Below are 14,009 nucleotides of genomic sequence, written 5' to 3'. Positions count from 1 at the left end.
GTACATGCTACAATGTCAAAAATACAGTTGATGCCCAGTAATAATGTGGTCTAGCAAGAGTGCATTGGTCTGCAATGATGAGAAATGCAATCCATTTGAACTCTTTAGAAAAATAATATAAATGTGTATTCTTTCTTTCAAATAGTCCAAACTTTTGAAATATCAAGTTATTTCTTGTCCGAGCTTGTTCTCGCCATTGTGTCTGTTTTTGAGAAATTACTTTTATTAATTTATTTTTTTTCACTTGTATTTCCTCTTTGTCAGTCATTTGATTTCTTGCTCTTTTATTTGCTTTGGTGAGTGCTGTGGGTGAGTCAGCACCTTTTGTCATCTGAAAAATAGACTAAAGATAAACCGTAAAGGTTTACAAATGCTCCTTGTAACAGAGCGAGTCCTGAGGTGTTTCTGAAAATTACAAATTATCTGCAGACCAGAGGTTTTCCGTTTGCGAAAGCCTCAACTGTGATCACTGCTTGTTGTTACCCCTCAAAAAAATTCAGGAAATAGGTGGTATGTATCTTAGTTTGATGTTCTATAAAGTTTTGGAACAAACTAGTACAGATTCATAAAGGAGAACCTAGATTGATAAAAAAAATTTACATGATCATTGAGGATGGAGCAGGACAGTGGCAGCATGGTGACCTGGTATCTGGTACTCGAGACACCTGCAGGATTGAATCTGGTGTCCAGTGGCGGGTCTTTTAGGGGCCAGATGGTAACCTGCAAATGCAGTTTATATTGTGAGTACTGGAATTACTGCCAGGTATTGTGGTAACCTGCTTGTCTAGAACAGGCTCTGATAGCATTAGCATAAGATGTTAGAAGACAAGCTGCAGTGATTTCGGGTAAGAAACCTAAACGTTGCCTTAGGAAGGTGAAAAGAGTTATGGAAGGATGCGGACAATGGACAATGGGGGTATTTCATCCAGAAACTTGATGAGGGAAATTTGCTAATAGTACCCATTAGGTGCTATTCATCAGGGTGTGTCTGTCAAAAAACAAATTAATATGGCATTCAACAAAATGATAGACATCTTCAAATTTTGACCTTGTTTAAAATGTCCATTTTAAGAATGCAGGCTTCCTCTCTAATGTTGTGGCTACTTAAACATGTGTTCTCTTTACGTAGAAAAAGCCCGAGCCCACTCCTGTTTCAACAAACCCATTCCTGGAGGACGAGCCTGGGGCCGAGGAGTCTGCATTGGACCAGGAGGCAGATTTAGACAGAGTGAGTACTGCTCAATAGCTGTTTTCTTAATGGCTTGTCATCAGTCATTGAGTGAGAGCCATTGTTAGGGAATCTTCAACACAGATGAATGTTATCAAGAGGCAGCAGCATGCTGGCCTTTTTCCAAATGGAGACAAGTGACTTATTTGCAGCCAAGGATTCATGCTGCTGCAAGAGGTCCTTTCATGCCCTGTCTTTGTTCAGTTCTCTTGAATAATAGTGGCACACCGCCAAAAAGGATCTTGAGTTCTACATTTCACAACATATGTCATTCCACCTTCCCGTTTGCCATCACAAAATCTTTTATTCGTTCTGCATTCAGTTACAATTTAAATTGTCATATTTTGTTAGGTAGGACGTTTCACGGAGAGCTTGATTTGATTTGTGCGGTTCATGGCCACGCGGACATCATAACATTTTGGTTTGTTCTAAAACCGTTCAGTGGGACCTTGGACAACATTAGTGGGGATAAGTGTGCATGACTGATTTTATGTCAAAGTCCTGCATTATCTCTGGGTAAAATCAAGTCATACTTGTCGAACCCTAGCAACGTTTATGCTTTCCTTCAATCCAGTGTCAAAGAGAACTTTAGGTCTCCTCACCAGCCCTACCCTTGCTAAGAACTAGTCCTAATTTCCTACAAGCCAGAAGACTAAATCCCTTTTACGTCTAAAGCAGCAGCTACTATATTTGTAACCAAGGGGCTATGATAAAGGTTATGACTGATTGATGCAGAACTCTCAAATCCGCTCTCCTTCATCCTGACGTACCACTGCCGTTCGTTGCTGTCAGTGCCTTGGGTATCAGTACTTCTAAGGTGTGGAAATGCTGGTGCATTCTACGTCTGACCCTCAGAAACGGACAACAAAAGGCATCATTTTCTTGGTTTCTGCATTACTCTGTATTTTTTCATCCACTTGTTTTGCTGAGTTTAAGCAGGTAAAACGGGGGAAAAAGGAGTCTCAGGATTTTCCAGCAAAGCTGGTTACTGGCTAAAACGGGAATTGTGGGCCCCTCGTAATGGCCAAATTGTCTTGCAGTTGGATTCTCAGACACCCTAACCAGTCAGATCTTCGAATTGTTATTGAGTTTCATAAAGGTTGGGTTTCTAGCCTTTTCCTGAAGTGGTGGAGATAGTATGTTTTTTCCTGAGAAGCATAAACAAAGTAGGTCCTACAGGTTGGAAATATTGACGTTTCACTTCTTGAGATGGTGTATGACTTTACACCGTTTAAATACAACTGGGTTAAAGCAAAATTGAAAAGAGTTATTCAACACAGGATTCTATCCCATTGTTACCCAGACAGTGTTTAGCTATACATTAAAACTACAGATGGAGTAATGGAAAAATGTATTCCAAATTACTTTCAAAGTTGAACGAAAAAATGGGAACTGAAACTAAATTGCTGTGAAGCAGAACTCCAATGAATAGTTCTTGAGTGGCATTGTCCTCTTCATTTCTTTTAATACTAGGTAAAATCATTGCTCCTAGCTCAGGAGCAACTAACGTAGGAGCAATTCTTTAAGCACTGCTTCCCCAAGAAAAAAGAAACCTCACTGTTCCAACATACTAAAACTACTTCAGATAAAGAATCCCAAAAGAATGCTACCATATTGTTAATCTCCTACAGAGGTGTGGAATCAGTAATAGATTCCCTGATAACGCAACCGCCTAAATAACAGCAACACCTCATCTGTCAACGTTCTGCCTAGGTTCTTGACTCTCTTACAAAGGTTGACAACTTAGGAATCAGACCTTGGCACCTCGCAAATGTCTCAACTGAAAAGAAAAGTATTCTGCACCCCAAATTATAAAACTACAATCTTCTCTCCTGGTGCTACAATGGATCCCTACAATTCACCTTTCAAAACTTAGCAAGAGGGCCGGCTCCACGAAATTGCCTATCGCTAACCCTCATACTCCACAGGAAATGCCCATGTTTCATAAACTTGTTAAAATGTCATTCTAAATTATCTACTTTTGTAATTAGGCTGTTTTACTTATTGAGCTGTACCAGTAGGTTTTGCTAGAAGCAAGAAGAAATATCCAGGTTACAAAAATGTGTTATCAATCTAGGGCCAGATATACTGAGCATTTTACAGTTGCATACACTCCGATTCGGCTTTTGTGACTTTAACAATGCTTTTCAGATGTACTATTTCTATGTTAGGAATCGGAAATGTTTTTCAGACTCCTAAAATGTGATTGCAAATGGATACCGATTCAGTATCTGAAAGAGGTGTGTGGCAGATGTACTTTCCAAATACCAAATTAGTTTGCCATGTATCAATGCTTAGTGACATAAATCTGGTTGCAAATCATTATAGTTACTGAGACCTCATGGAAGTCCCCTTGAAACCTTTTCCCTTTGGTGTATTAAAAAAGAGTCTGTTGAAGAATAAGCAGTGGCCCATGGGAGCACTGCTAACTCTAAAAAAAATATATTTTTTTTTTAGTGCAGCAATGTTCAATTGAGGAACACTGGGTTACTTCCAAAAGAGACTTCTAACCACAGGTTCCTCTCTTTGTAAATTTCCCAGGTGCCAGACCTGATAGCATTTCTTTTGTATGTCAGTATGTGGCGTTGTGCTGCTCTGTGTCAGATCCACTGTGCCCCAAATGGTGATGTCAGGGCCACTATATCTGTGCCACCTTTGTAAAGACCACAAAACCAAACTTGCCATCGTAGAACTTAGGAGAAAGTCCAATAAAGGCCCTATCCTTTCAAAGGTGTGGGCACGCACTTTTTCCCGTGCCGATCTCGTGACCATTTGGCTTAGGAGTTCAGGTAGAGTCATGGTTCTCCTTCATCCCACCACTCCCACCTTTCGGCGTCATGCGACACCCTGGCTACCTCCAGGTCACGCAGTTGTTCCCCCCTCTCCATTTGGAATCGATTCCGTAATTGAACCCGATGCACTCAAACTTCTCTGTTCTATTGATGACGCCTCATCAGCTCCATGAATTTAAGCAGGCTTTGGATGAACTTTTGGTAGCTATGGAGCACCTTCAGTCTTTCAAGATCTGAGGTGGCCTACAGTTGGGTTACCATCAGTGAATCCATCCCTGATGCCAACTGCGGCATTCGACCTTGCTTCGAAGCTTATCCCACCTGCAAGCTTGGCCTGTTGACCCCAGCTCTGGCACAACATCCAGCACCACAACCAAAGCTGCAACTCTAGGGCTTGCACGGGCCTGTCATCACCGATGTTGGATAGGGAAACGATTGTTTTATTGGACTCTGAGGAACCATTTCCACTGCCCTGTGGTTGCAAACGATTTACCTGTACTCCTACTCTGACCCAGAAACCTACAAACCTCATGCCGACGATGATGATAATGATGATTATCTTTTTTATGATGATGAAGACCCATTTCTGGATCTATAACATGCCAGTGGGCTGGACAGCTAACCAGACATTGGTCTTTCCTCCCCTAACCATCTATGCAATAGAAGAATCCCCCTCCTTATTGTATCTGATCCTACCCACAACAGTGGTGAAGACAAACAACAGGGCGCAACCCAATCCAAATGAATCTGGAATCTCTGCTGCCCTTCAATGAGCCTTTACTGATGTACTGATGCACTGGTAGGCACTTGGGTGAAGCCAGCATATTGCCCCCGCCCTGCAAGTGGCAGGGAGGCAGAGACCTCCTCCCGGGTATCCAGATTTTCTTCTTCAACATCTCACTCTTGAGAGCCTGGTGATTCAGGCATCCACGTGTCACCTTAACCCTAATTCAGTTTTCCTCAACCAGCCTTGCTCTTGGGTCCGTCAATACTACTTGCCACCTGGGAAGGTACTCTGATACATCATGGGACAGGGTGGTGGACATATGGCCAACCCTGCAACGCTGCACCAAGGATTACCAGCACTCAGTAAAATACTCTATTCGCTCAGGCTTTGATATGACCAACCATCTGTGTAGGGACCAGCTTTGTGCTCTGGCACCAAGTCTGGATTTGCTCCTGGGGCTTCTCTTCCGACGTCCAACAATCTTCGATGTACATAACCTTCAACAGCTTGAGGCTGTTTGTAGAGAAGGGGTACAGTGTCTTAGAAAGATTTAAGGAGAGCAAATCCACTGTCGTACTTTCTGCCTAGTTCTGCCTGTTCGGCAGTTCACTCTGAAACTCGCCCCTTTCGAGTCTTTGCCAAGGGATATTAACAGGGGCAATGTCAGTATGTACCGCAATAGTAACGGGCCTCTCAGTCCTCCCTAGGTAGAGGTCTAGGATCAAGTCAACAATGTCCAGGCCACCAAGGGCAATATAATACCCAAACGCTACCTACCCAATCAGCGGATGAAAGGCTGCATCCCCTTCTACCACTCCAAATGGAGGTGCACTACATCCGACCAAGCGGTGCTCCAGATTGTGGAACACAGGTGCTTCCTGCTCTTCCTATCATAACCCGGTATATGTCCTCCCAAAACACACACCACCTCCTGGAGGAGCATTTGTCCATAAGTGGAAGCTGTCTTTTCCAAGGAAGCCATAGAAAGGGTGCCAGCACCAGGGATCTGGACTGGTTGTTACTTCAGTTATTTCCTGGTGCCAAAGAAGGACCGAGGCCTTTATCTCATCCTAGTTCAAAATACTTACCCTGGCCCAAGTTCTGTCTGCCCTGGACCCAGGAGACTGGATGGTGGCATTAAATTTGCATGATACCTATTTCATCATTCCTGTCCTGCAGTCCTACAAATGCTACCAGTGATTTCAGGTAGTCCAAGCACACTTTCAGTTCTCCGTGCTCCCCTTTGGTTTTACCAGTCACACCGGATGTTCAAGAATGTGATGGTGGTGGTTGCAGCCCATCTGCAGAGGTTGCCTTCCTTTTCCTTTAACGAATGGCTACTGAAGGCTGGCACACATCAAGCAGTCGTAAGCTATTTCCATATGACGGCTGACTTGTTGACATTGTTGGGGTTTTCTAGCAACGTGTTAAAGTCAACTTTGGCTCCTTCACGGTGGCTCCCTTTCATCTCAGCCATCCTGGATACGGTGCTCTTCTGAGCTTTCCCTCTACCTCAATACGCCCATAAAATTCTGTCTATAATCTTGATTTTACAGCCCTTGACTTGAGTCTCAGTGAGACCAGCTCTGAGGTCTTTGGGCCTCTTGGCCTCCTGCTTCCTTCTCGTGGAACGAGTCAAGTGGTACTTGCAGACTCTGCAGTGTTATCTGAAGTCTCAGTAGGCTCAGCAATTGACAGTGTCTATCCAGGTGTTTAAGGAAACTATGAAAGGCCTTCAGTTTTTCTGCTCGATCGCAATTGAACTGGCAGCAGACTTCTCTCCATACCCCAGCCAGAACTGACGGTTTTGACAGAGTATCACTGTTGAGTTGGTAAAGTCATCTGAGATAGTTGGAGATCAGAGGACTCTAGTCTTCAACTAAGCTTCGCTTCCACATCAACCTGCTGGAGCTGCCAGCGATTCACTTGGCAATAAAGGTGCTTCTTCCAACCATCATGGGGAAATGAGTAAAGGTTCTCACAACACAACCGTCGTGTGGTATTTCAACAAACAGGGCAGAGTGGGGTCATGGGTCATGTACCATGAGGCCCTACATCTCTGAAAGTGGCTGACCGCTCAGAACATTTTGCTGATTGCCCTGCACTTGGCAAGACAATGTCAGCCGCCGTTGCCTAACAGATTACTAATGGTGTTTACCCTTGGAGGTGACACCGTGGATCTTCCAGCGATGAGGAAAATCCTACCTCAATCCATTTTCCGCTGCGAGAATATGCAGTGTCCATCATAGTTCTCAAAGCAGTTCTCCCTTGGAGATGCCTTTTGTTTCAAGTGGGCCATTCAACTGGGCCTCTGGACTCCTGTATGCCTCTGCAGCCCTACCTCTCCTTGCCAAAGTGCTGAAATAGATCAAGAAAGACCAAGCAGTCCTCTGAGTTATGGGCTGGGCGAAGAGAGTGAGGTACCCACAACTTCTAGCCATGAGCATTGCCTTCGGTTCTGTCTGACCCTTCAGAAAGATCTGTCACAGCAGTAGGGTAGGGTCCTGCATACATGCCTTCACAACTTGCTCCTCCATTCGATAGATGATGGCTTTTGATCTTCTTTGTGAAGTGCTTGGTATCATCTTTCTTGGCAAGCAGGCGTCCATCCACCAAAATGGTACATTCAGGATCCTGGGAGAAGTTTGTTGCTTGTTGTTCCCCTGTAATATCCAACCCTTGGATATACAGTTGTCTGACATCTTGTTGTTTTGGCTGTCTTTAGCTCAGCAAGGCCTTGCTGTGGCAACAGTTCAGGGTTATCTTTCAGCCCATTTGGCTTGTTCACTCATTCCACATAGTCATCACTTTCCAAATTACTTGTTGTCCTTGTGATGCGCTTCTTGAAAGGGCTGACCCATATGATCTCGCCAACACCTTTTGTGATGCCGCTGTTGGACCTTAATTTTGTTTTATTGCTTACCTCATGCTCACTCCCTTTCAACCGATACACAGCTGTCCTTTATGCCTGTTGACCATTTAGACCCTGTACCTCATCGCCATTGCATCTGCAAGAAGAGTGAGTGAACTCCAGGCTCTTTCTGTCCAACAACCATACAGATCATTCTTCCTGGACAAATTTGTCTTCTGGACATAAGCGGCATTCCTGCTGAAAGTAGTTACACTTTTTCGCCTTGGGAAAACCATTACCATGCCAGCTTTCTATACACCACCTCACCCTCTAAAGAGAAGGAGGAGCGGCTCCACTGTCTTGATCATAAAAGGGCCCCCACTTTTTACATTGATGGAGCAGAAATCATCATTTACACATTCAACTGTTTGTGAGCTTCCCCAGTGCAAAAAGGCACTTCATAGGGACCTGCAAACCAACCAGAGTTTTGGCCCGAGACCAGGGTTCAATTCCGGCCTCGGCGGGTCTTGGGCTCAATTTCCTCGGACCTGACAATTCTCGCCTCGGTGCCTATTCTAATCATGGGCCCCACGCTGCAACTCTGGGCAATAGCTTGCTTAACCTCCACACTGACCCCAACAGCGCTAGGATGCCTGGCTTTCACCCTGGGGGTGCCCAGGAGTGGACACTTCACAGGGAAAGCCAGGAAGGGTTCCACAGCGGTATGAGTAATAGCGCCAAGAAACCGCTTGGTGACAGTGCGCTCTACAAATACCTTGACATTTACATTTACATTACAATGGTTGAGGAGCTTTGGTGGTTTGCTTATTATCTTACAAACATCTTTATTGTAATTAAGAACAAAATGGCGACCCCCAGCCAGCAGTTGTTCTAGGCAGTATTCGAACATTGGAATGTGGAGCACTCCATTGAATACAGTGGAGTGCTCTGGGCTTCTAGGGGCAGGCAGAATCCCGCAGAGCAACATTCCAATGTTGTTTTTGTTAACAGCTGGTGAACAAAGGCCTCTCTGAGCCTGTGCCGATTTAAACCCCCTTGGTCTCCGAGAGGCCTTTGTTTTTAGTAATTGGAATATTCTGCCCTCTAGGGGTGGAATGTTCTAATAGCCTTCGAGCCCGCCTAGGTGTCTCTCCTGACCATTAACGGCTGCACTCTTATTAAAAACCCGAGCTGAAGGCTGGGGCTTTTAACGGCGGAGCGGGTGTTTAATGGCTGGTAGAGCCTGCTATGTCTGGCTCTAAGGCTATATTAGAACATTGGAATGTTGAGAGCTTAATTGAAGACAATGGAGTAGCTCTGGCTTGTAATGGCTGGTATAAGTCCTGACCTCCAACATTCCAATGTTAGCCTTGATGTTTCTCACTTTTCATTGTAGAACATTCTCCTCTAAATGTTCTAATAGCCGTATAGTAGTCTACCCCAAACTATACTGGTTGTTAAAGGCCCTCTCCCTCGTTAAATGCTCTCTCCCTCGTTAAATGCTCTTTCCTGTGGCTCGGTTTCAGGGCCTTTAACAACTGTATTGCCCTCAGCACCGGGCTATAATATTTAGTCAGAGACACTGCATCACTGTGAGACCTGCAGCGGCTCACATTCTGAGGTAGAGCGTTCCTGCCCTAAGGTGACAGGCCCGTTTCAACTTGAAAGTCATTTTGGAGCCCAAACAAAGGACATTTTATTTTCCGTTTCAAATTTAGACATTTGTTTTTTTGTGGTTAGTAGTTTCTTCAATTCCTTAATCAAAATTGTATTTTTGTTTAAGTGCCAAAAAAAAGGTTTTGGGCCTGTCGAAAGCAGCCATGTCTGGACATGTGTGAGTGAAAGAGGATAAGGATGGAGCAGCAGAAACAGGCCGAGAAAAGGAAGCCGGGCTGAAGAGCCGTCTCCCGATGGCAGTGCTTAGATTTAATATGTTTTCTTTGGAAGGAACTGAAAGGAAACGGGGTGGGTTTGTAGGGGGAAGCTTTCAGCTGCTGGCCTCTCTGACTGTGACAACAGCAACCTTTCAGTGTTCCTTCAGCCTTGTAAAGGAAATCTCCCCATCTGCAGCCCCCGGGGACAGGAGTTTAACTCACTCTCAGCAGTGTCGAGCCTTCCATCAAACACAACACAGGAGCAAAAATCATTGCACACTCGGGCGTCTTGGGACAACACTGTAGGTGCAGTCAGTGTGTGTGTCAGTGTACGCTGCAGAGTCTCTGGGACAGTGAAACGTCAGTGCAGCACGCATTAGTGACCAGTTTGCTTGAGCTGGGGATGGAGAGAGAAAGAAAAATAAGCACTGGCAAAACCAATAGGTCTGTTTTTGTGTTACTTGTCAGCCTTGTGTGTTTAGCACAAATATGTGTTCTCCATCTTTCTGTGTGTAACAGAAGTGTGTAAGTTAGTTATTTGCAAATAAAAGTATTGAACCTATTAAGGGTTCTATTCAGAGCCGCTTTATATTTTTAAGATGGTCAAAGCAATTCTAGTTCAAGAGCACAGGAAGAGCTGGAAATTATGGTCGAATAAATGGTAAAATTATGAATAAAGAAATTTGTATGGCGCACTTTACCTCCGAGAAGTTTCCCGGTACCACCTATAGTGGAATTTTAGAAAATGTAGGATTTCAGAACTGCATTGAAGCTGGTACAGAGCTGTAACAAACCTTGTTTTTTAACTGGACAAAGAACTCTTCCTTGCCCCTCAGATAAACTCAGTGGAGGACTCTCGTACATTTCAGCTGAAACTTTGAAAAAGACCCTCACGGTAAGCATGTACGGCAAATGCTGGTGCTGCTGCAATTCTCTCCAGACTGAATGATGCCAGTGCCTTTTACCTTGGACTCTCTAAACATCTTCTGGTGAGGTTTCAAACTTCATCAGTCAGACTCGTTACTGGGCTGCGAGAATGTAATCACACTAGTGAAGACAGAAGGCAGTTGCACTGGCTTCCAATGAAACCAATGATTCTTTCTGCCTTCGTCTGGTCCATCGAGCCATGTGTAACACAGGAGCACCTACAGTCAAAGCCCAGATGGGTCTGTCCAAGCATGTTGGACTGTGAAAGGGATTGTGTGTTTCAATAATACTCTCACCCCTCTTGACTCCAATGTATAGCCTACATGTATCACCATTTTGTAACCCCACCTATTAAGGGCTCGGTAGTTGTTGCCCATCATAAACGTCTCCTGTAACAGCACTATATCCGGAGAGTGACTCCTAAGATACTGCATTACCACTTCCATCTTAATTTTGTCCCTGAGCCCATTGAAATTCTAGGACATTATCCTCTAACCATTTTAGATCTATAGTATTCTGGATCAGGGTCTCTGAGGGTCTACTCATTTCTAACCCCAGTCTCCTATTTCCCTCAGGTAGGCCTAGCAGGCGACTCTTCCAATGTGAATCAACAATGCAAACAAACCAACAACAAAAAAACAACTCAATAAGAACATTTCCCCTTGCAACCCCCCCTTCTGCTGCCCTGCATCCCTGCACAGCGAACTTCGAACTACCCACCTCCCAATATTGCAGAGTGCCTGTCGCCCGACAATAATAGAAAACAGTGGGTCAGTTGACCCAACATTTCATCCTCCTCCCGCCACCCAGTCCCCCCAATATCTTACTGCCGCGCTGCACCGATCAGGCTACAGTCAACCATGCGGCCCAGCACCCAGAGGCTTTGGGGGTAGCGCGGGATCTCTCTCTCCTCTCTTCTCCTCCCCTCCGCCCCACACACACACACTTGCAAGGCCACCTGTGCATGGTTCATTCATCAGCAATGGTGGATTGGTAGACCGATATTTGGAGCATTCTTACTCGGGCGACGGAGCTCCTCTACTATGCGGATATCTTGCTCAGCGCCTTCCTACTGAGACAGTCAGTTTTTGACCTTTGAGGACTTGATGAGTAAGCAGGATACCTGAAACCCTTGTAAAACCCAGTTGCAGACTTTAAGCATGTTCTGTAGGATTGTCCTCAGTTGGAATCACTGACAGAATATCGACGCCAAAAATATCGAAGGGAAGTACAAAAATATCGGAAAAAAATATTGTTGTCAAAAATATCGTTTTTTCCAAATGTTTAAAGAATAATGTAAAATAAAGTAATACATATAATTAAAAGAACATAGTTGAAAATATTTTAAAATGTTTAAAATTATAACTAATACATGTAATGTAAAAATAAATTATACATATAAAATCTAATATATATATACTTAATAACATTTATAAATGATTGTAATAACTTATAAATTCTTACTTTTTTTATAAATACATATATACACATACAACAATAATATAAATAAAAATATAAAAAAGATATATAACAAATAAAAAAAAAATTAATAAATTTTACACGACATTAACTAAAACAGTAAATATTGGATAGCGTAGGGGTAAAAATTACTATTCCCACTTCAGAGATTGCAACAGTAGGGAAAGTGTTGGATAGTGCAGACCTAAAAATTACTATTCCAACTCCAGAGAGTGCAACAGTAGGGAAAGGGTTGGATAGCGTAAGGGTAAACATTACTATTCCCTCTCCAGAGAGTGCACAAGTAGGGAAAGTGTTGGATAGCGTAGGGGTAAAAATTACTATTCACACTCCAGAGAGTGCAACAGTAGGGAAAGTGTTGGATAGCGTAGGGGTAAAAATGACTATTTCCACTCCAGAGAGTGCAACAGTAGGGAAAGTGTCGGATAGCGTAGGGGTAAAAATAACATACAAATAATTAAAATGAGTTTTTTTAAATAAATGATTGAATTATGAAATCACAATACATTAATTAGCAATACCAATAAAGAATTAATAAAAAAGAATTACCAAATTAATAATTAATTAACAATTAAATTATTTTACAATACCCAAAAACAATAATTCTTTAAAAGTATTTACCAATTAATAATTAATAATAATACATTATTGATAAATACCAATACATAATAATTAATAAAAAACTGATTACCTATTAATAATTAAATAACAATTAATTAATTTTTCAAAGCCAAAACAATTAATTATTAAAAATGTATTACCAATTAATAATTAACTATAAATTGTCAATACCAAACAATAACACTAATAACTACTTAATAAGAATTGAATTACTTCCAACCCTGTTCCCCTATAAACTCAAAATACACTCCAATAATAAATTAATACACTTAATATAATTACCAATTACTCAATTAATGAAAATTATTTACCAATTAATTAAAATTAATTACCAATTAAATATTTTAAAATAAATTATCAATACCAATAAATACAAATGAATTATTACTTATTAGAATTAAATTACTTCCCACCCTATTCCCCTATAAACCCACAACCCGCTACAGAACTAAAACACAAAATTTACTTAGAAATAATGACTAATTCCTATTTTTTTTTAATGAATTTACTATAATTAATTTAATTCCCAGCCCATTCCCCTATAATCCCACAACCTGCTACGGTACCAAAACGCATAATTTACTTAAACAAACATTACTACCTTCTAAAAATGTTATACATATGTTCAAAAACCAGTACAATACTTAACAAAAAATATAAACACAAACATATAAAATACAAAATAAAATATATAACACTAATATAAATATCGATATTAGTGACATCAATATTTTTGCTATCAATATTACTAACTTCGATATTAACAAAAACAATATTTCTTACCTTCAGGTCGATATTCTGGTCGTCGATATTCTTGATTTCGATATTCTTTCCCTACGATATTTACAACTTGATATTACTGTAGGTCGATATTTAAAACTCAATATTTAGACTTGCGCACCCATCAGTTGAGTCTATTGGGCTTAGGTGACACAAAGGCTCTCGTCTCATACGGACATTCATGATCTAGATACCTAAGAAGTGATGGATTTGTGCTTCTATAAGCGTTTTAAGAACCACAGAACTGCTTCCCGTTTCTTGGACCTAACCCTGCTAATAGCGAAACACATCATTACCTTGCAGTGGAAAAATCCAGCACCCGCCCAGTGAGAAATGACGGAAAACCTTGGTCTTGTGGACGGGTGCTAAGGCTGTGGCCGTGCATAGGGCAGAAGTGAGGTGTCTTCACCACCCCCCAAAAGCACCTGAATGAACAGGTTCCTGACAAAGCTGTCGGAACCTCACGATGGGTCCACATCCTTCTCCTGAGCTCCCTCCCTGGACCTGCTTGCTTCCTTCTTCCCCCGCCCTGCACTGTCAGGCCTGTGTCTCAAAAAATTTGCTCGAGGGCTTGCACTCTCTGGTGTGGCCTTAACTGTGGGGAGGGCAAACGACTGCTGCCCTATAGACGTCGGGAGCCGGCCACCACTGCTCAATGCTAGTGCGTCCTTTCTCCTTCCCTTGATTTCCTGCCATCATCACCTCATCATGCCTTGCCCATGGGCCTCTT

At 42.5% G+C, this 14,009-nt stretch overlaps 1 protein-coding gene across 1 annotated transcript in view; it reads left to right on the top strand.

Moving 5' to 3' along the window:
• Nucleotides 1-14,009, top strand: part of VPS53 (VPS53 subunit of GARP complex) — a 947,455-nt gene that overhangs the window by 641,470 nt on the left and 291,976 nt on the right. The window contains exon 12 of the mRNA XM_086954994.1: nt 1,130-1,228. Within this exon, the coding sequence (XP_086811120.1) occupies nt 1,130-1,228 (99 nt within the window). The remainder of the gene's footprint in view (nt 1-1,129; nt 1,229-14,009) is intronic.

This window comes from Lissotriton vulgaris, chromosome 2_1 (assembly GCF_964263255.1).
Source record: "Lissotriton vulgaris chromosome 2_1, aLisVul1.2, whole genome shotgun sequence".
NCBI classification, from domain to species: domain Eukaryota; kingdom Metazoa; phylum Chordata; class Amphibia; order Caudata; family Salamandridae; genus Lissotriton; species Lissotriton vulgaris.
This window is presented reverse-complemented; position numbering and strand designations above follow the sequence as displayed.